This window comes from Hylobates moloch, unplaced genomic scaffold (genome assembly GCF_009828535.3).
Source record: "Hylobates moloch isolate HMO894 unplaced genomic scaffold, HMol_V3 SCAFFOLD_8, whole genome shotgun sequence".
Lineage (NCBI taxonomy): Eukaryota > Metazoa > Chordata > Mammalia > Primates > Hylobatidae > Hylobates > Hylobates moloch.
Genome location: NW_026652283.1, coordinates 38,618,554 through 38,639,989, shown reverse-complemented (window position 1 = coordinate 38,639,989; position 21,436 = coordinate 38,618,554). Strand labels below are relative to the sequence as shown.

The window sequence follows — 21,436 nt, the reverse complement described above, 5'->3', positions numbered from 1 at the left end:
CTCAAGGCCCCTGTTTTAGGCCAGTGGTTCTTAGATCTATCTGGGTGTGCATTCAGATCACCTGGAGGACTTGTTGAAACACAGCTTGCAGGCCGGGCGCGGTGGCTCACGCCCGTAATCCCAGCACTTTTGGAGGCCAAGGTGAGCAGATCACGAGATCAGGAGTTTGAGACCAGCCTGGCCAATATGGTGACACCCCATCTCTACTAAAAATACAAATTACAGGTGGCCCGCACCTGTAATCCCAGCTACTGGAGAGGCTGAGGCAGAAGAAAGGCTTGAACCCGGGAGGCAGAGGTTGCAGTGAGCCAAGATCGCACCACTGCACTCCAGCCTGGGTGACAGAGTGAGACTCCATCTCAAAAAATAAAAAAAAAGAAAGAAAGAAACACAGCTTGCAGGCCCCACCCTCAGAGTTTCTGACTCAGGAGGTCTAGATGGGGCCGAGAATGTGCATTTCTAAAAAGTTCCCAAGTGACGCTGCAGCTGCTGGTCCAGGCTCCGTGCTTGGAGAACCACTGCTCTAATTGTTTCCCGGAAATGATCAGGATTTAGGAACTCTGTGGCTGCAGGCCCACTTATTTATATGTTTATCTGTTAATAACTGCTCTCAATCAACTTGGAATGGAAGCCTGGGGTATTTTCCTTTCCTCTGGGCTCTGATTCCCCATCACCCAGCCCCTGCCTCCTCCTAGGCTAAGCCTCCGAATGATAGATGGAGCCTCCAGTGGGGCCTGAGTGAAGAGAGAAGGAAGGGGTTGGGTGGGAAAGCCTTTTACCTCCTGGGCACTGCAGCCTCCCAGCACTTTCTCCCCTCCCCGCTGCCCAGCCCCCGCCATGTCCCTCCTTGAGGTTGGAAACAGCTTTGTAGTGAAGAGACAGTGAGTGAGGAAAGGAGCCTCCCTCTTGGATGTTGCCAAGAGGGATGTTGGTTGACTTGCTGAAGAGGTCACTGCCATGTATTTAGAGTGAGGGGAAGACAACGGCATTATCAAAGGCATGTTGGGAGCACTCTGGGACTCTGTATGTGTTCCTGCCTGTGAGTGAGTAGGTGAGGATGTGTATACATGCCTGGCTTCACATGTGATGTAGCAGTATATAATACGTGGGAATGTGCACGTGTGTGTATGTGCATACATGTGCCTGTGCACAACCCTGCCTGTGTGGGGACGTGTGTATTTGTGCTTGGACACGTGTCTGCATCTATGTGTATGTGTGCTTGAACATATGTGTGATGCATCTCTGTGATCTGGGCATGTGGACACGTGCCTGTGAATGTGTACAAGTGTGTACCAGAGGATCTACCTGTGTATGTGTACAGAGAAAATACATGTGTGTCTGCTTGGATATTCTCATGGGTATGTCTAGATAAGTGGAGGGCAGATGGGCCTGTGCATGTGTAATGGCCTGTGCATGCATATGTGTGTATACTAGCCTTTGTGTGTGTATGCCTGTGTAATGGCCTATGCATGCATGAATCTGAGTGTGTGTGTATATAATGGCCTGTGCATACATAAGTATCTGCCTGTGCATGTATAATGATCCATGCATGTATATATGTCTGCATGTATGTTTGTATAATGGCCCATGCATGCATATGTGTCTCTCTGTGTGTGGGGGGGGGGTCTGTGTATGTGTATAATTGTCCATGCATGCATACGAATGTGTCTCTGGGTGTGTGTGTGTATAATGGACTGTGCATACATATGTATCTGCATGTGTGTGTGTGTGTGTGTGCACACATGCCTGCCTGCTCGTGCCTATCCCCAGGCTGTGGCCCAGCCCTTTGTGCCAGAGCATCTCTCATGCATAACACATGAGCCCATCTCTAAGCAGGGCTCCCGATCAAAGGGAAACGGCATAAATAAACCTGGTGCAGGCTCATTGCCACTGATTGGATGTCCCTGCCTCCCTCCATGCTAAGATGCTCAGATTGGCTTCCAAGAACCTAGTCCCAGCTCCCCACCGAGCTGCTGCCCTCACCATCAAGCAGCACCTCCCACAGCCTCCTCTGCCCTCACCCACCTTCCGTGCAAATGGCACAGTGAGGAGGGCAGAGGAGAGACACAAATGCTGTCACCTGTCTGGGATGCTGGGACTTCATGGGCCCATGCTCACAGGAGTCTGTGGGTCAGAAACAACAACTCCACACCCCGTGCATAACTAACTCCACTTTCTTCCTGTCCCTACGGTCAATTAATTCCTCTTTATGCCTGACCACATTGTCTCCTGCCTTAATTCAAGTGAAGCTCTCCTTGCCCGGATTCCCTGTCATCAGCAGCAGCTATGGGACTGTTACATATGGGAGAAGAGCCTGAATGTAGCTACATTAACCGCCACCCCACCTCAGATGATGAGCTAGAAGCACCACCCCCTGCCCCGCCCCCGCTGAAGGTCCCTGGATGAACCAATTCCCTGCCTTGCCACCCCTCTGCCCTCTGTAGTTGGACTTCCTAATTAGACCTCCCCCCCGGGCCAGGTGATAGCCTCCTGGTTAGCACAGAATGTTTGCAGGTTAGAGCTGGAAGGAGACCTGAGATTAACCCAGAGAAACAGGCCCAGCCCATTATCACACAGCAGATCAGTGGTGGAGCGGGGTACAAGGTCAGACATTCTGTCTTCACGCACAGTGCCCTCTCCCACATCCACTCTAGGGTCTTCTCCTGGAGAGGTGGTCTTCCCCTGCACACGTGCACGTTCCCATGAGAGTATATGGCAAGGCTGCATACTGTTGAACAGGAGGCAGCTGCAGGAGGAGCCATCAGATGTCTAGGAGACCCTGGCAAAGCCAACAATAACAGTAACACTTAATGAACACTTACGTTGTGCCAGGCACCACTCCAAGCACTTTACCTGTATTTGCTTATAACATCCTCAATAACAGCCCTGGAAAGTAGATTATTATCCTCATCTCCATTTGACACATGATGAAAAGAAGGCCCAGAGAGGCTAACTGACTTGCCTAACATCCCACAGCTAGTGAAATGCAGAGCTGGGATTTGAACCCAAGCAGCCTGGCTCTAGTGCCTATGCTCTTGGTCACTGTGTTCATATGGCCTCTCTAAGGACCCAGCCACAGTCCTCAGGAGGCAGTTGGGGAAAAGTGAAGCCACAGTCAGTTGACCACATACCCAGCCCTGCACAGTCCTGGCACGTTATAGGTGCTCTAATAATACATGTTGAGTGGATGCTGTTGTTGAGTGAAAGGATGGGATTTAAAGATGGCGGCAGCCAAGTGGCACAAGTGCAGGAGATAATATCGAGGACTAGGAACTGAGCGGGCGGCCTGTATTGAAGGTCCAGAGTGCAGGACAGATGAACTTGATTTCTGTGGTTAGCATGTTCCTGATTAGGCAGCACACAGTCTTAAAAAACAGCCTGACTGAGAGTAGAACTCACAAGGGATGGAACCCGTTTCTGTCCAAAGACGACAACAGCAGGAAGCAGGATGCTGGGCTCTCGGGGGGCTCTCGATCCCTCGCCCCCACCGTGCAGCCCCATCATTCCAAGGGAAATTTCATTTGAAGAGTTGTCAGGGAGCAGCAGACATCACAAACAGCGTCTCCTGTGTTGTCCTCCCTCCGTCTTGGAAGATAAAAATTAATTAGGAGATGAAAAAGGAGGCCTTTGAAAGCACTGTTTGTCTGTAAAAATATGTAGGCAAAATGTAAAGGAGAACGTTGGGAAAGCGTGTTCTTTGCAGGGAGGGCTGCGCAGCTTTGAAGAGAGAGGACGTCGGAAGATAGCTTCTCCAAGCACTTAGACCTTTTTCAGTGCTGGGGGTGGGAGAGCACATAACAGATGAGAGGGATAGTGGCTTAGGAAAGGAGTGGGAGCTGGGGGCCGGAGAATGCCAAGTTCCCTGGGCCCCTGGCCATTGTCAGACCATCCCCCTTGCACATCCTCTGTTCCTAGCATCTGACCTGGGCATGCTCTCAGAGAGGTCACCCGGCCCACCCCCTGCCTCTCAGCTGCATGATGGACCCTTTCCTGAGCTGGAGGGCCTAGGAAGATGCTCCCCAAACTCAGCTTCCAGCTTCTCCTGACCCATCTGCTGGCCTCTCTCACATACAGCCTTAGCCCTGCCTTCAAGCAGAAACAGGTAGGGGGACCAAAATGTAAGGCCCAGGCAGAATTCAGTGTGGTGCCACCTGTCGTCATCAAGTTACATCAGTTTTAAAGTCAGACAGACCAGGATTTGAGTCTGGGGTGATGTCTCTGCTGGTGATCTTAGGCAAGTCACTTCACTTATCTGGGCTTCCATTTGCTCCCCTGTACAACATAGATACTTATTTTCACCATGCAGCAATTGGCAAGAGGGTTCAGTGAGCTCCTGTGTGTACAGTGGTTAGCCCAGAGCCAGGCATGCAGGAGGACTTAGGTCAAAGCCTTTCTCTTCCGCACAGCCCTCCAGCTGGCTGAACAGAAGCCAGAGAAGCAGGCTGGACCCTTTCCTCTTGCCCCGAAATTCCCTCCTGGGCCAGATTACTTAACCGGAGCACACTGGAGATGACCAGCTAATGGGCACCCACCTTATGGAGCTATTGAGATGATTAAATGCGTAATTCATGTATTCACCTCACAGCATTACCTGGCACAAAGTAGGCATGCAGCGAATGCTAACTTTTTATTGTTTATTGTTGCAAACTGGTGATACACCGGCCTGTGCAGCCCATAGACGTGATTTGGAGGGGCCACACATCGCTTATTTATACACGTATATTTTTTTTAAAACATCAATTGCAGCAATTCTCAGCAGCTGAGAGGCAATGTTTATCTCCAGTTTACAGACTCCCACCCAGCCTTCTTTAGTTACTTCAATTTTCTGCCTGGGCCCTGTCAGCATTTGAGTTTTTACCCCTTTAAGTGCCATAGCAACTCAGCGCTATGGATATTTTTCTCCCCAGTTTCTAGATGAGAAAACTGGGCCTTACGGAGAATTAAGGAGCCTTAAAGGGAAAGAATGACTCCGGCCACCTGTGGAACCTTAGGGGCAGGCTCTGTGTTAAACACTTCACTCACCTTGTCTTGTTGAATGTTCACGATAACCCTAAGTAGCAGGTACTCTTACAACACCTGCTTTTTTTTTTTTAATTATTATTTTTAAGTTTTAGGGTACATGTGCACAATGTGCAGGTTTGTTACATATGTATCCATGTGCCATGTTGGTGTGCTGCACCCATTAACTCGTCATTTAGCATTAGGTATATCTCCTAATGCTGTCCCTCCCCCCTCCCCCAGAGTGTGATGTTCCCCTTCCTGTGTCCATGTGTTCTCATTGTTCAATTCCCACCTATGAGTGAGAACATGCGGTGTTTGGTTTTTTGTCCTTGCGATAGTTTACTGAGAATGACGGTTTCCAGTTTCATCCATGTCCCTACAAAGGACATGAACTCATTATTTTTTATGGCTGCATAGTATTCCATGGTGTATGTGTGCCACATTTTCTTAATCCAGTCTATCGTTGTTGGACATTTGGGTTGGTTCCAAGTCTTTGCTATTGACAACACCTGTTTTATAGATATGGAAAGTGAAGCCCAGAGAGGTGATGTCGCTTGCTTGTGGTCACAGAAGGAGCTGGCATTTGAGTTCAAGCTGGTGTGACACCAGAGTGCAGTGGAGCTCACCCCTCTCACTACCTCCACCCTCAGCCAGCAACCCCCCACAAGCAAGCCTCAGGCACGTGCTGCCGGGATTGGGGGGTGAACTAGGAGCTAGACTGTCCTTACCAGGGAGCCTGTAGCAGTGGGCAGAGGCCGTGGACTCCAAAGAGGCCTCCTGTCCCCACAGAAATGACCCAACAGAAATGATTAACTGCTCAAATCCATGAATCCAGTAAGGCCAAAGATTCCACACTCACAGATAAGAAAGCCAATTAATATGGAAAAAGGTCTTCTTTCCAGTATGGAAAACAACCAAGGTCTTGTATGCAATCCCATTGCTACTGCATCTCTGCACACATTCTCTGAAATTCAGCTCCCTTTGGAATTGCTGTATATATATATAGACTTACATACATTCTCTTGTACAGAAATGTTAAATTCTCAAGATTAAGTATCTTCAGTCGGGCAAAATCAATTTGCTGCTTTGAGGAGGCTGGAATTGAAAGTCGTGAGCCTGAAATTTACTTTCTTGCCAATTTTGCTGATAAAAAAAGCATCTCAGTCCTGGCACACTGCCGTGTATTGGTTGTTCCAGATGATTCCATTAGTTGATTTGGGTGACTAGCTCTGAAACAATCTTTATTAAGGTTCCCATCAGGGCCGGGACAGGCAGGATGACACAGGAGCTGTAGGTATGTGAGACTGCGTTCCCTGGGGTGGTGATGATAGCTCTGGCCAGTGATGGGAACTCAGGCCTGTGATGGGAACTCTCCCAGAGATGGGAGAGAGGGACCTGAGAGTCCATGAAGGGCCCTGGATTTATCTATCCCTGCTTAGACATGCCACAAGGAACCTTTTCAGGGTTGTGCCCCAGAATCACTCAACTGCTCAAGGACAGAAGGACAGCACTTAAGGGGAAGCAGAGACCATGAGCAGATGGGGTTGAGAATGGGGACCCCAAAACAGAAGACAAGGATAGTGGGCACCATTCTAGGAAAGCAGATTTCAGACACATCTACCTGAAGGCGATGGAGGTAATAATTTAGTTGGTGCTGGAGCCAGGAGGCTCCAGAGACAGGAACCTCTTAAAATTTACGTCACAGCCAGCTTCATGCCTTGTTTTCACCTCCCATCTTCACTGGCCCAAGCTCTCTGGTGTCCTTTCCCATCTTCCTCTTTCAGTTCCTTTACCCACTGGTGGCTTTCTTGTGTCTTTCCTCAGAGCCCATCTGCCTCAACACTTCCTTCAGCCCCCAACTGAAATTTCTGTCTCCATCTATGGTGTTGTGTTACTGGAAAGAGCATATGGTTTGGTGTCAGGCAGGCCTGTATATAGGAGGAATAAAGTGTTGGGGTGTGGGGAGGATACAAGGAGGAGTTTAGAGAAAGAGAAGAAGTTCTTATCCCATTCTGAGACAGAAGGAGTAGGTGGGGCTTCCTGAGTGATTCATTGTCAAGTTACTTTTCTCAGGACTTGAGATTTATTGGATGGATGACTGAGAGGGTGGGTGACATAAGAGAGTGGGTGGGTAAGATGGGTGAGGAGGAGAAAGGGATGGATGATTGGGGGATGGATAAGTGGGTAAGAGAACAGATGGATGGATGGATGGATGGATGGATAGATAGATAGATGGTTGGATAGATGGATAAATGGATGGATAGATAAGTAATAGATAGGTGGATAGTCAGATTAGTTGAATTAACTAGTGTGTGGATGGTGTGTGGATGACAGCAGGATCAGATACGATAGTGGATGGGTGGGCGAGTGGTTGGATGGATGGATGGATGGATGATGGGTGGATGGGTGGGTGGGTGGATGGATGGATGAGTGAATGGATGGGTTGATGGGTGATTGGAAGGATAGATTAGATGGGCAGATGCATTAGGAGGTCTGATTTCTTCATCTACCTTTGGTTCTCACCTCTAGTAGTAGAGGGAGAATTGGGAAAGCAGAAGAGACAAGGATGGAAAGGAGCTGAAGAGCTGCAATCACTGGAGGGAGAAAAGTATTTAGGTTCCAATAACCAGGATGGTAGAGTATCAGGAACATGTGTATCTGGCAAAGCAGAGATGACTGGACTAGGATACTTTAATTAGAGGAATAGTTGGAATTGATGATTATCTGAAAAAGCAACCATATTGGGAGCATAAGTCGCTTATGTGACTGTGTGGTTGAGAGGGTGTATAAGTTATCTATTGCTGCATACCAAGTTACCCGAACCTTCATGTTTTAAAACGACGTTTGCTATCTCACAGCTTGTGGGTCAGGAATCTAGGCAGTTTCGCTGAGTCCTCTGGCCCAGGGTCCCTCATGGGGCTGCAGTCAAGGTGTTGGCTAATGCTACAGTCATTTCAAGGCATGTTTTCCAAGCTCACTGCATGCTTGTTGGCAGGACTTAGCTCCCCCCAGGTGATTGAACTAAGGGCTTCAGTTTTTCACTGATAGCTGGCCAGAGGCTGCCCTCTGTTTCTTGCCCTGGGAACCTCTCCATAGGGCAACTCAAAACATGACAGCCAGCTTCCATCAGAGTGAGACGAGCCAGAGAGAGTACCAGTCACAGTCTCTTGTAACCTAATTTTGGACATGACATCCCATCACTTTTGTGGGGAGTTAAAAGCAAGTCACTAGTTTCAGCTCACATTCAAGAAGAGGGGATTACACAAAGGTGTGAATACCAGAGATGGGGATCTGTAGGAACCATCTAGAAGCTTTCTACAACAGGAGAATCTGGGGAGACAGCGTAGCAGAGTGAGAAAGGAACAGAGGGAGTAAAAGAGGTTGGAGGTGGAAGAATCTGCTTATCAGGAATTTTCTAGAAAATAAGAAACATCTGGGGAGGCAGAAGAGCTGAACACCAGGAAGATTTTTAAGGGCAAGAATATTGAGTGGGGCACAGCCTGGGCCACAGGAAGCACTGAGGTGGAAGAATAGCTGGGGAGGTGGGAGAGCAGAGAGCACAAAAGGTTTGGAGGCAGGGATTGCAGAGGTAAGAGAGTCCTGCAGAGCTGGAGTAGCTGGAGAGTAGCAATGGCTGAAAGAAGGGCAGGCTGAGGACCAGGAGGGGCTGGGAGAGGCCAGCGAGAGCTGCAGGCATCTGGGGCCTTCCATGCCTTTGGCTTTGGGGCAGGTAAATTTGTAGGTTGGGGAGTGGCTGCTTATCTGTGAAGGTGCCCCCAGCCCTGTGCCCAAAGGAGACATCACTGGCACTCAACTGATATGGTGCTCAGATGTAATTCCAAGGGGTCCTGCCTGTGGCTTTGGGGCTCCTTCCTGTCCCCATTGCTCTTCCTCAGGACATGTTTGGGTCTCTAGAAGCCAGTTTAGGAGGGGACAGCCCTTGCCAGATCTAGGAAGCACCTGGAGAATAGAAAGTACACTTTCCTCCCAGGCTCCTTAGCCCCCTCCCAGCAGGCATGGCTTCTTCCCCAGCCCCCTGCCCATGCCCCAGTCCTGCGCCAGCCTGTTCAAGTGCACCCATGACATCAGGCATACTGGAGCTGGGCCGGGTGCCAGTCAGACAGGCTGACATCACAGATAGGCACAGCTAGACTTGGAACCAGCCGGGCTCAGTGGGGCCTGTTCCCGTGAGATCAGCCAGGACAGGGCTGATCCCTGCTGGGAGCAGGCAGTTGGCAAAGCACTAAGTTCCCAAGAAATCTCATGAATGCCATGCACCCTGGTCTGCACAGTCTCCCCAGGCAGCAAGGGACACTCAGCCCCTGCCCTCCTCTCTCCTGGCCTCAGTGACCTCTCTGTGTCTCCCCAGCGTAGGCATAGCATCCTACCCACTGGACCTGGTCTTAGGGATTCTGGTTCTGCTCAAGCAACAGTGTCTAGCCCAGGACCCCACAGCCCTGGGCTCTGGTGTAGCTGAAGGGGGCTTGCAGACCACCTCCTCTGACTGCCCTTACTTTTCTCCCCCTCTGCAATTCGCACCCTGCTCCTTCCTCACAGTAATGAAGTAGAACATGTTTGAGGCAAAATCTTCCCCTGAAACAGGACATAAAAGAGGTCTCCATTGGTTGAAGTGAAAGGGGAGGCCCAGGACCGACTCAGCTTTGCCCCGAGGAGCAGCCGTCTCTCCCCCTCCACCCTCACAGTGGTTTCTGTGAGGCGGGGCAGCTGAGGGGTTAGGGGTATGGACTCTGGAGCCAGATGGCCTGGGTTTGAAGCCTGGCTTTGCTACTTAGTGCCTGGGTAAACTTAGGCAAGTGACTTAGCTGTGCCTCAATCTTTTTATCTGTAAAATGGGGCTCATGATGGTGCCTTCCTCCTGTGATCACTGTGAAGAATCAATGCGTTAGTGCAGGTAAAGCACTTAGAACAAAGCCTGAACGTGCTAACTTTTAATAAATTTTAGAGAAAGAAAATCCATGTTTAAAAAGTCAGCTTGAAGACCACTCGTGCCATGGCCAGGGTTTCCAGGAAGCAGGCCTGAGTCCGCATTTCCGCTTTATCACTCGCCAGCTGTGTGTTTGAGGACCTTTGCTCCAGGGTCTCAATTTCTACATCTGAGCACCATGTAGCACTCCCTTTCTCTGAAGATTGTAGACCGAGTTCAAGACCCCAACCCCCGCTGAGCAGGGTATGCGGTGCTTGGTCCCTGGTGCGCCTAGTAACGGTGTGTGCATCACCCCTTCCCTCGCGGCCCAGAAATCCAAGATCTCCACCTTCGAGAAGATGTGGGCCTTCATGAGCAGCAAGCCCTCGGCGCTGGTGAAGAACAACGAGGAGGGCATCCAGAGGGCCCTGACGGCCGACTACGCGCTGCTCATGGAGTCCACCACCATCGAGTACGTCACGCAGAGGAACTGCAACCTCACCCAGATCGGGGGCCTCATTGACTCCAAGGGCTACGGCATCGGCACGCCCATGGGTGAGCGAGGGGCTGCGTGTGGGAGGGGCGGGTGTGTGTGCAGAGGGAGGGCTCCACCCCCGCGTCCACTCACGCTCCGTCTCGCAGCTCATTCCACAGGGCTGATAAAGGTGACGCTTTCTTTTTTTTTTTTTTTTTTTTTTTTTTTGAGGCGGAGTTTCGCTCTTGTTGCCCAGGCTGGAGTCAGTGGCATGATCTCGGTTCACCGCAACCTCCACCTCCCGGGTTCAAGAGATTCTCCTGCCTCAGCCTCCCGAGTAGCTGGGATTACAGGCATGTGCCACCACGCCCGGCTAATTTTGTATTTTTAATAGAGATGGGGTTTCTCCATGTTGGTCAGGTTGGTCTCGAACTCCCGACCTCAGGTGATCTCCCCACCTCAGCCTCCCAAAGTGCTGGGATTACAGGTGTGAGCCACCGCACCCAGACAAAAGTGACATTTTCTCAGCCCAGAAGCAGAGGGATGGAGCTGCATGCCTTGTGAGGGTGGCCCTGGCCTGAGCAATGAGAGCTGGGACAGACGCAAGGTTTGGGGAGAGCTCCCAGAGGCCATTCCTGCTTCCCTCTCCTGCCCCTGCTGATGCAGCTCAGGGGCACTGGGCCTTCAGGGAGCCCACAGGGACTGATACACAATGGGCACAACTTCCCCACTCAAACAGGACATTCCCACTCACCCAGACACCATGCGTCGATTTAAAGGGGACTCACAGGGATAGGGTCCCCCTTTTATGAGCTGATCGAGAGGGCTAGTGGTGGTGGCCTGACCAGGGTGTCGGCAGAGCCAAACACAGCATGGGCCACACGCCACTGATGCACTGACGGCTAGGGGTCCCTTCTCCCTGCTCAGGCTCCCCGTACCGGGACAAGATCACCATCGCCATCCTGCAGCTTCAGGAGGAGGACAAGCTGCACATCATGAAGGAGAAGTGGTGGCGGGGCAGCGGGTGTCCTGAGGAGGAAAACAAAGAGGCCAGTGCCCTGGGGATCCAGAAGATCGGGGGCATCTTCATTGTTCTGGCCGCCGGGCTGGTCCTCTCTGTACTGGTGGCCGTGGGCGAGTTTGTGTACAAGCTCCGCAAAACAGCAGAGAGAGAGCAGGTAAGCCTTGGAGCTTGGAGCCTGCACAGGATGGGAAATGGAGATTCGTGCTGATTTCACTTCTCTATGTGCCAGGCACACAGTGGTGTCTCATCTCAGCCTCACAACAGCTCACCCTGCATCCAGTCGGCCAGCAAGCCCTGCCACGCCACCTCTATCCTGACCTAGCACTTTTTTCCATCGCTGTTGCCCCACCCCAGGCCAAGCCTCATCACCTCCTGCCTGGATTATGCCGCAGCCTTCAAACTGGCCTTCCAGCCTCCACGCTTCCCCAACACCATCCACAATTCACACAGCAACCGGTGCCTTGTTTAAAACTTAATTCAAACCATATCATTTTCCTGCATAAAACCCTCCAGGGTAATTGTTGAAGGTGGGTGATGGCTGCATAGGGGTTCATTATACTGTTCTCTCTACCTTTGCATATATTTGGAAATTTCCATAATCAAAAGTTTAAAAAGGAAAAGTTAACAGGGTTGGCCCAAGCATATAGACAGTAGAACTAGGCTCAAGCCTTCTGATTAATTCAAGCATGGTTGGGCAGTAGTTCTGGGTCCCAGCAGCAAATTAGAATCACAGGGAGAAAGTTTTCAAGTGCTAATGCCCTGGCCTCACTCCCAGAGACGCTCTGTTTTAATTGGTCTGTGGTGGAGCCAGCATTGTGCTTTTACAAAATCCTAAAGGGTGATTTAAATGTGTGCCTGAGATGAGGGCCGCTGGGCTGGGGGAAGCACAACTCACAGAGAAGTTCAAGGAGGTTGCAGTTAAATTATATATAGAGGGGCCCATTATAAACAAGCAACTTACTCTGTAAAAAAACGAAATGGAATCCTCTATAACCAGCAAGCCTTAGTCAACAGAGGAGGGGGAAAGATAATACTCGATGTTGGAATTTGCAAGGGTGTAAGCGAAGGGACGCTGTCCAGCATTGCTGAGGGAAGTCTATGCAGGTACTTTTCTGGAAGGCAACTTCACAGTATGTTCAGAGTCTTTCACAGTATCCATACATTTTCACCTGTCAATTTCCACTTTTAGACATGTACCCTGTGTAAGTGGTCAAAGATAGACACAGTTTTATTTACAAGGAAATTTTCTGAAGTGTAAATTATAACATGAAAAGATGGGAGGGAGGGGTAAACATCTAAATGTCTAACAACAGAGAATGGTTCTCTGTTGATACAAAATTATGATACATCAAAAAAGAACAACAATCAAATTCTCTGAGAATTCCCATTACAGTTAAAAGGAGCTCCTGGCCACGTGCGGTAGCTCACGCCTGTAATCCCAGCACTTTGGGTGGTCGAGTTGGGTGGATCACGAAGTCAAGAGATTGAGACTATCCTGGCCAACACTGTGAAACCCCATCTCTACTAAAAATACAAAAATTAGCTGGGCGTGGTGGTGCACACCTGTAGTCCCAGCTACTGAGGAGGCTGAGGCAGGAGAATCACTTGAACCCAGGAGGCAGAGGTTGCAGTGAGCCGAGATCGTGCCACTGCACTCCAGCCTGGAGACAGAGACTTCGTCTCAAAAAATAGTAATAATAAATAATAAATAAATAAAAATTTAAAAAGAGCTCCTCATTCCACCAAAAAGCCTAAAGGTTCTATCTACTCCACTTCTCTGACCACCTCCTTCCCTCACTCTCCTCCCCCACTCTGCTCCACACACACTGGCCTGAACACACCAAGCACATTTCTGCCTTAGGCCCTCTGCACATGCTGCTCCTAGAATGCTCCTCCTCCAGAGGGTGTGTTTTTGACATCTTCTGGTCATTCTTGTTTCAGTTCCAATGTTACCTCCTCAAGTAGCCTTCCTTACCTGCCCCCATTCCCAGCCCCTCTCTATCCCATTTCACTGCTTGATTCTCTTCCTGATGGCTATCACTATCTGAAATTATTTATTTGTTCACGTGTTCATTATCTGTTCCATCCCATCGTTAGACCACAAGCTCTCTGAGTGGGCTGTGACCTTACCGATCTTCTTCGCTGCTGCATGCCTAACACCTGGAACAGTGCCTGGCACATAGTAGGGTCGCATTAAGTATTTGTGGAATGAAGAAAAGCAGGCAAGGAGGGATGACGTTCTGCATGTAGTAGGTGAGGAAAGGGAAGCCTGGAGGGGCCACAGCTGGTAGGAGGCAGAGCAAGAATTCAAAGCCTAGTCCCCAGCCCCTGCACACAAGTGGCCCCGGTGCTAGTGCCCTGGCCTCACTGGGTAAGTTGAGATATCAACAACAGCCCCCATTGCCTTCCATGCAAGCTGCAGGACAACCTCTGGAAGCCACCATCATCAGATACCTGCAGGAAATGCTGAGCTCCTGCTGTCCCTCTTGGCTGTGTGCAGGGACCCAGGCCAGAAGGAGGCCACTGCCACCCAACAGCCCTACAGGGACCTGCCTCCCAGTTTCCCACCTTGAGAAACATGTGCTGGACTTCCCTGAGTGGGAGGATACTAATTCTTCCCCTTAGTTGGAAGCCCTTCCAGGAGAAAGTTTATCCATACATTCGTCAAATGTTTCTTCAGTCCTGACCCTGGGCCAAAGCTAGTGCTTTGGTCAGGGTTCGAGAGTTGGGCTCATGGGGATGAAACTGGCTGGTTCCTGCCCTCCGAGTCTAGTGAAGAAAAATGGCACAGGTAAACCAGAGCTCCTCGGACGTTAATGTGCATGCCATTCAGAACCTCAGTTTGCTCATAATAAACGAGGTTAAGATGATGGCCCACCTACCTTACTCCCCAAACAAGAATGTCAGGTTTTGTAGACTGCTGCACAAACTAATCATCCTGCAGGTGGCAGAGGGATGGGTGGGGTGAAGGTGTGAGAAAGACGGGTAACCTTAGCACAGACTCTGGGAGGAAGGGGAGGAACTGGCTGGAGTTGCAGGACCAGGCATCACTCTGTGCCCCTTTTCCGACCCCTCTCCTCCACCCTCCTGCAGCGTTCCTTCTGCAGCACTGTGGCCGATGAGATCCGTTTCTCCCTCACCTGCCAGCGTCGAGTCAAGCACAAGCCACAGCCTCCCATGATGGTCAAGACTGACGCCGTCATTAACATGCACACATTCAATGACCGCCGGCTTCCCGGCAAGGACAGCATGGCCTGCAGCACATCCTTAGCCCCTGTGTTCCCCTAGGCACAGCTGGGGTGGGGACCACAGGCCTGGGGGCTGGGCAGAAGAAAGCAAAGGAGATTGGAAGGAACGTCCCCTGTCCGCACACTGGGCTTGGGGACCAGAGCTGCCACCTGCCTGTTGGGCCAGGAGCCTCCTGCCCTTACCTGCCAGGAAGCCAGCAGGCTCTCAGGCCAGCTGCTTGGGCTTCATCCTCCTCAGATCTTCTGTGGGTTTCTAAAGCTGCCAGCCGAGATAGCCAAGGCCAAAGGAAGCACATGCCTCTCTCAGGCCAAACTCACCCGCCCCTCAACTCTCCTCCAGAGTCAGAAGTTTCTGCCACGGCCCTGCGGAGGCCACAGAAAATGGAAGACAGCTCTTATATTGCCATTTCTTCCACGAGCCCAGGCCTCCTACAGCTTGACCATGAGGCCAGAGACACAAGCCTTTGGCGCCTTAAGGATGTTCTAGCATGGCAGCCAATGGGAGCTCATGGTGAGGGATACCTATCCCATATGCCCGGGCAGAAGGAAGACTTCATCCCTCTGGGGCTGTTCACGTGGTCCTAATCTTCTGGACTTGGCACCACCCCTGGCAGCCCCTGTTCTGGCAGAGTTGAAGACAGAGCCACACAGGGGAAAAGAGGAGTTTGGGGTATGGGAGAGAAGAGAACGCACAAACAGAGGCCGCCATTTTGGATTCTTATGGACAATGACCCAGTGGTTCCTAATTCTCTAGGAGGTCTCTAAGAATATAAGTGGGGGAGTGGCCACAGAAAATTCTTCTCCGCTTTCTAGCCAGAGGAGAGAGGATACCCTGAATCTCTCACAGAGGATGCCCAAAGACGCAGCCGATATTTGAAGCCCAGCAGAGGAAAAGCAGATTCCACGGAAATCCCACCGGCTCTTGTGCCAATGGATCTCACTTTCCTGGTTAGCAAGCTATTGTCTAAACCCTGTTCGCATTTGGAAACCTGGGCTCTTTGCCATCTTCTCATCAACAACTCCCCATTCCTGGCTGGTAGACCTTGGCCTCCCTCTGTCTTCTCGAAAGAAGAAGAGTCGATTGAAGTGAAAGTCAAGTTACCCCTCCTCAAAAAAGGAGTCAGTGTCCTTCTACACAGACTAACTTTGGGCTAGGTGGGGGAAACCAGAAGGGATCAAAAGAACTTCTGGTCTCCTGGACTTAGCAAACCTAGAGATGTTCCCTAGGAAAAAAACGTTTCCAGGGACATAATATCATAGCTGGCAGAGGCCCCAAGGATGGGGAGGAAGAAGCTGCCTCCTGGAGAATTAACCAAAGACCCCACACAGAGACATGAGGCCATCCTGGCCCCTTGTCTGTTGTCCAGAGCAGCTGTGACCTTGTGGGGCTTGGGGAAGACAGCAGAGAAGTAGCAGCAGGTTGGGTACCAGCCAGGGGGTGGACCTATGCATTCCAGCTTGCTGTGATGAATGCTCTAGAGGTCTGTGACTTTAAGAGTCTTGGAAAAGAATGAGACATAAAGGATTAGGAACAAAGTGTCCTTAAAGAGAACACGATGGGCCAGCAGGTTTGCCATGGCCAAGGATGGAGGGCAGGCTTTGAACAGGGGAGAGAGGTTCTGGGGATTCTGGATGAGAACTGGGGCATACCAGCCACTCCCCTCTCACCTCTGTCCCATGCTGCTTGGGAGGCCCGGTTAGGGAAGAGCTTCATTTGGATCTCAATGGCTTTCTCATCTGGGTGAAGGGTAATCTCTAGCAAAGCAGGAGGCTACAGTGGGCTCATATAGTGGGCTCAGTGATAAACCTACATACAGTGGGCTCAGTGATAAACACTGTCCCTCCTCCAGACTGTGAGCTGCAGGACCAAACCAGCAGGTTCCCAGAATCCCAGCAGCTCTGACTGGCTATGTACATTGGATGAGGGAGAGGAGGGCTAGACATACATCAAAGCCCCATGCATGTAATGTTAGGAAAAGCCATGCTGTCACAAGCTTCAGGGTACAGAGGGTGTGTGCATGTGTGTCTGTGTCTTTGTGTTTGTATGTGTGAGCTTCGGGGGTTGGGGCGCAGGACCGATCTGGACATATAACATAGTCCAGGGCATGCAATAATATGTGAATCCTTGGGGATCTGATGTGTGCATATGCGTGCATATGTGTATCTGAGTGAATTGGGGATGAAGGAGACAAATCCGGGTGAGCAGCAAGGCCCCATATATGTAAAAACAGGAGAAGCCATGTCATGATGGGGCCCTGGTGAGTATGCATATGTAAGCATGCATGCACAGGTGTATGCATGCTGGTGTGTGTGCGTGCACATGTACACTGAGTGGCATAGGATGCAGATCAGGATCTTACCTGCAGCTAGCCAAATATGCGTAAAAGGAGAAGCCATGTCACCAAGGGGTCCGTGTGTGGGTGCATGTGAACACATGTGTACAGGCATGTGTGCACAGTGGGGAGCAGGGGGGAAGGCCAGGGCCAGAGAGTTGTGTGACATGGGTCAATGCATGCTGTAGACAAGAAGCCATGTGGAGTTGAAGTTTCCGAGTGTGTGTGGGACACACGCATATGTTCCAGGTCAGTGGAAGCAGAGACAGACAATCAGGAAGGCAGGGCACCAGGGTCTGTTTGCACTTCTGTCATGGGAGAGATCATTTGTCACAGAGTCACCAAGGTTGCATGGGCACACTTGCCAGGAGACGGGGGCACAACCCTTCTGGGGCTCATGCTGCTGATGCCTTTGCTGTGGACATCATGTCCTGTTTGAAGGGAAAACTTTTTTTCGTAATTCCCCGGTAACAGGATTCTAATGAAGGCATTTGCCAATTTGCTGTCAGCAAACACAATCATTAACCACCGTCTTACTTCGTCCAGTATAGTTTCATAGCACGTGCCTCATTCTTGCTGTCTCACACATGTGTTGTGTGTGTGATGCTACATGAGCATGTTCTTCAGAGGCTATGCATATACGTGGATTGTGACAGGAGGAAGAAGAAGTGGTGAGAATTTTTATAAAAGGAACAAAGAATAGTGGATAAATAGAGGCACAATTCAATTAGAGAAACCCCCCAAAAGGTACTGACTGGTCTTTAGACTCCTGTGTGGAAGCAGGAGGGCACGCTGCCTCATCTCCTCTTCCCTCCCATGCAAACCTTGCGTCCTGATGTTCAGGTGTTGTCAGTGTGGCTGATACTTGGCTTCTGGCCAACATCCAGCGTTTGTCCTAGAGACCAACCTAGTGTTCAAAGTGCAGTGGGGACCACCGCTGCCCAAGCGTGAGCTCTGTCTCTCCCGGGGCACTGAAAATGATGCTACATCTGTGAGGTGGGACGGAGTGGGGAGGTGTTTCCAGTGAGGCAGATCTTGTGTTTTTTTAAGTTTAGGTCTGTCCTGCCAGTGGGCATGGAGCTGAGCTGGGGCAGGTGCATGTGTGTGTGTGTATGTGTGTGTATGCACGTGTAGTGCGTGTGCACACACGCAGGCACTGAGAGGTGATGGGAAGCATGAAAGCGTGTTTGGATGGAGCAGAAGATGGAACCTGCCTGAGCAGATGCTGGACTGTCCCTGCGTGGTGCCACATGCCAGCCCTGAACAGAAGAATGTCCCCACTACATCCCCAAATGCCAGTGCCTCCTCTCCACCGGCTCAAGCTGGCCAAGTTGAGGGGCAGTGGTAAGAAGACCCCACCACCCCTGCCGAGGCCCCGGGGCTTAAGGACAGTGAGCCCTCCCGATCACTCTCCCCTTGTCCTGCTGCTGGTTTCTCTGCTCTGGACAGAAGAAAATCCTGAAAGCGTTGTCAGTGTTCAGGTGGCCCCATGCTGCAAGAGTCTCTCGAGAGGGGTGATGCCCCCTTGGCCAGTGTGCTGGACCTTGAGTGTCTGAGGGGTAAGAGGGCCACCCCCTCCTCACAGCCAAGACTCTGTCTAAGCTGGAAGCACAATCTGGCTCCACCTCCAACCCCTGCCACGCCCTAGGCCCTGGAAGACGGGAATCCTGGCCCAGACCAGGGGAAAGAGCCAAACGGGTTACAAGTTGCTCCCTCTCCACCAGGAGTGCACTCACCAAGAACAATCAAAAGCTCCCTTTCTGCCTACTTTCCAGGGGTACTGGGTCTGGGGGTGGGTCACAGCTCCTGCCTCGTCACTCAGCATGAAGTTGGTCCCTCCCTGAGCCACTCCCAGCTACATGCGCAAACATCTGAAAGTAGGCTGGCCTCTCTGGCTCACATCTGGAACGGTCCTGTGTGGATACCCATCTGCAAAGGGGCTAGAGGTTTGGACAAACAGCTGCATGGACTTATCATCTGGGATGGGCCCAGCCTTATGGACAGATACAAGAAATGAGCCCAACTCTGTGGGCAGGTCTCTGGATTAGACACATCTGGAAGTTGCAGGTCAGGTGGACACATCTGGAAGTGGCCCGGCTGCTGGCTGCCATGGAAGGGCCGTGCCCTCTGTCCCCATGGCAGTTTAAATCAAGCCTTCCCTTCAGTCCTGGATTTGCCCTGGAGTTAAAACTTCAGAGCTGAGGTCGTACATGAGTCACAAAACTTTTAGGTAGAAGGTTAATGTTCTGTACAATATATATATGAATGTAAAATATATATATATACTGTATATATATATATATGCACAGTGTATATATGACCTGTAGCCTATGTGTATACAACCCTTTCCTGCACGTCTGCACACGGAGTGTACATAACCCAGCCAGCATGGGTGAGGACCAGATGAGAGATGGGGGCTGCAGCAGCAAGGTCTGGGACGGAGGTCTCAGAGAGCCCCTTGCGGGGGGGCAGGCCCTCCACACATCAGAGCTCCAGACCCTGAAGAAGAGGGCAGAGCTAATGGTGCTGCCAGGTGAGTCCTGCACCGCCAGGGCCTCCTGTGGGAGGGGCAGGAATGGCCACCAGACCTCATCTCCATCGGAGCCCGTCTGAGGCAGGACAGCTGGGCGTGTCTGAGAAGCAATGTCATGCTAGCACTCGGCCTCTGTGCCAATATTACATTCTAGTTCTGGGCCAATTCATCAGGAGCAGAAGGGCTGGGAAAGAGCAGGCCACTCGCCAGGCCTGTTCTCACACCTGCCTGCAGAATCGCAGGTAGCTTTCAGGCTCCACCTAGGATACCCTAGAAGGCGGGGCTATTCTAGATAGCAAAAGCCTCTGCCTCTGATTCTCACCCACATGCAGAAGCAGTCACAACTTGCACACAACACAGCTCACAACTAGGGAAAGCACTTGTTAAAGAGAATGCCCCCAGGGCATGGCCAGCATGCCGATACAGTGTTCCCATGCCCCTGTTACTGATCCTGTCCTCCTGCCTTCTAGAACAGTGGACCTCACATCACCTCCCAGATTGTCTCCATTTTATGGATCAAAACTCTGAGGCCTCCAGACATGAAGAAGCAGCCATAGATTCAGTCAGATGCCAGCCAAGGGTTTGCCTCGCCTCAGACAACCTCCCCAGCCCCATTTGACCCAGAGACCAGCTGTCAGGGAGCGACCTCAGAGCCAGAGGGGTGAAAGGTGAGAGGCAAGAAGGTAGCTCCTATCCTAGCACAGCCCAGGCTCCATCTGTCTGCCCTTCTCTCCCCTGCGGCATCCTGGCAGGGCAGTTGGCAGAGCACCCCCTCCCCAGGAGGCTGCAGACCTCTGTCCCTGGCTCACCCAGATCGGTCTGTTCTCTGCAGTTCCATTCCTTTAGCCTCTTTTGCAGGTCTGAGCATCTCTGGAGCACGCAGGGGAGGAGATAACTGAAGTGGGCTTCCGTGCAGTCAGCAGCCTGCCCCAGCTTCAGCCTCAGGCGTCAGGCTGGTCTGCACTGAACTCTGGGTCTGCCTCTGGGGCCCTGACCAAGCACGCCTGATTCCAGCCCCATGAGGAGCATCCCATCTTGGTTCCGTAGGGATCATGGGCCCTCTTACCACTGTGCGTCAAGCCCCCAGCCCACCTCTGCCTGGGCCGACTTCCTGGTTGGGCCTCCCATGGTAGGGGCCTCAGTTCCCAGGCTCTGGGCTGAGCCCCCAGGCAGCACCATGGGCCTCTGAGACCCTAGACCTGTCCCGCCACCCAGACCAGAGTGCCTGGACGCCCCCCACTCCCACTCAACAAGGTTCCCACACACTGGTCTCTGGGCCATTCAGGGGATGCCCTTTGTGGACATGCAGAATTTCTATGAATATAGTTTTTTGTAAACATTTTGTAACAATTTGGGTTTCATAGTAACTGTGTTACTTGCCAATCATTCTAGGCTGATGTAAATAAATTTCCAAACAAATCTGATTATTTTCCTTTTTAAGACACTGTGATATATCAAAGTGCACAGTTTGCTGTATGAAGTAATATGGTTTTAAATTTTAAATAAAATGTTTCTAGAAAACAGGGCTCCCTTGAGGCGTGTTTTCTGTTTCTCTTCTCTCCTTAGAACCAGAAGGTGCTGGGCGACGAGCTTTTGTCATCTTCCCCCAGGCATGACTGTGTCCCAGACAAGAGACCCTGGTGCCCAGCAAGCGGGTGGCTCCGGCCAGGCTTCTGGTTCAGACACTGAGGAAGTAGGGTCTGTCCTTGAGACTGTCTGACCTCTGTCTTCCCTTCCCTTGGCAATACCCCTCCCTCATCTCCATCCACACACTCCCTTGGGAGTTGCCACGTACTTACTTACGTGGCTCTGTCACTTTGGTCACAGCTGGTGAGGTCGGGTGGACACCTTATCCCAGCTTGGCCAGAGTCTCGCCTGAGCTTTGTCAAACTGGAAAT

At 51.2% G+C, this 21,436-nt stretch overlaps 1 protein-coding gene and 1 long non-coding RNA gene across 4 annotated transcripts in view; one reads left to right on the top strand and one right to left on the bottom strand.

The window, feature by feature from the left end:
- GRIK3 (glutamate ionotropic receptor kainate type subunit 3) overlaps positions 1 to 21,064 on the top strand; it is a 237,258-nt gene extending 216,194 nt beyond the window's left edge. The window contains exons 14-17 of one of the 3 annotated variants that reach the window (XR_009214451.1): positions 10,258 to 10,480; positions 11,328 to 11,578; positions 13,522 to 13,677; positions 14,518 to 14,656. Coding sequence is in view for 2 of the 3 variants with exons in the window: in XM_032160273.2 (XP_032016164.1) it covers positions 10,258 to 10,480; positions 11,328 to 11,578; positions 14,518 to 14,712 (669 nt within the window). In the remaining variant the exon portion in view is untranslated. Of the gene's footprint in view, positions 1 to 10,257; positions 10,481 to 11,327; positions 11,579 to 12,817; positions 12,864 to 13,521; positions 13,678 to 14,517 lie in introns of those variants that run through there. The other 2 variants (XM_032160273.2, XM_058442289.1) reach the window with 2 other exon arrangements.
- LOC131384004 (uncharacterized) lies at positions 11,347 to 12,699 on the bottom strand. The gene is made up of 2 exons (XR_009214452.1): positions 12,386 to 12,699; positions 11,347 to 11,429 (listed from the first exon to the last, which is right to left on the bottom strand). It is a non-coding gene; the product is annotated as an uncharacterized LOC131384004 (long non-coding RNA).
- Positions 21,065 to 21,436: the final 372 nt, after the last annotated feature.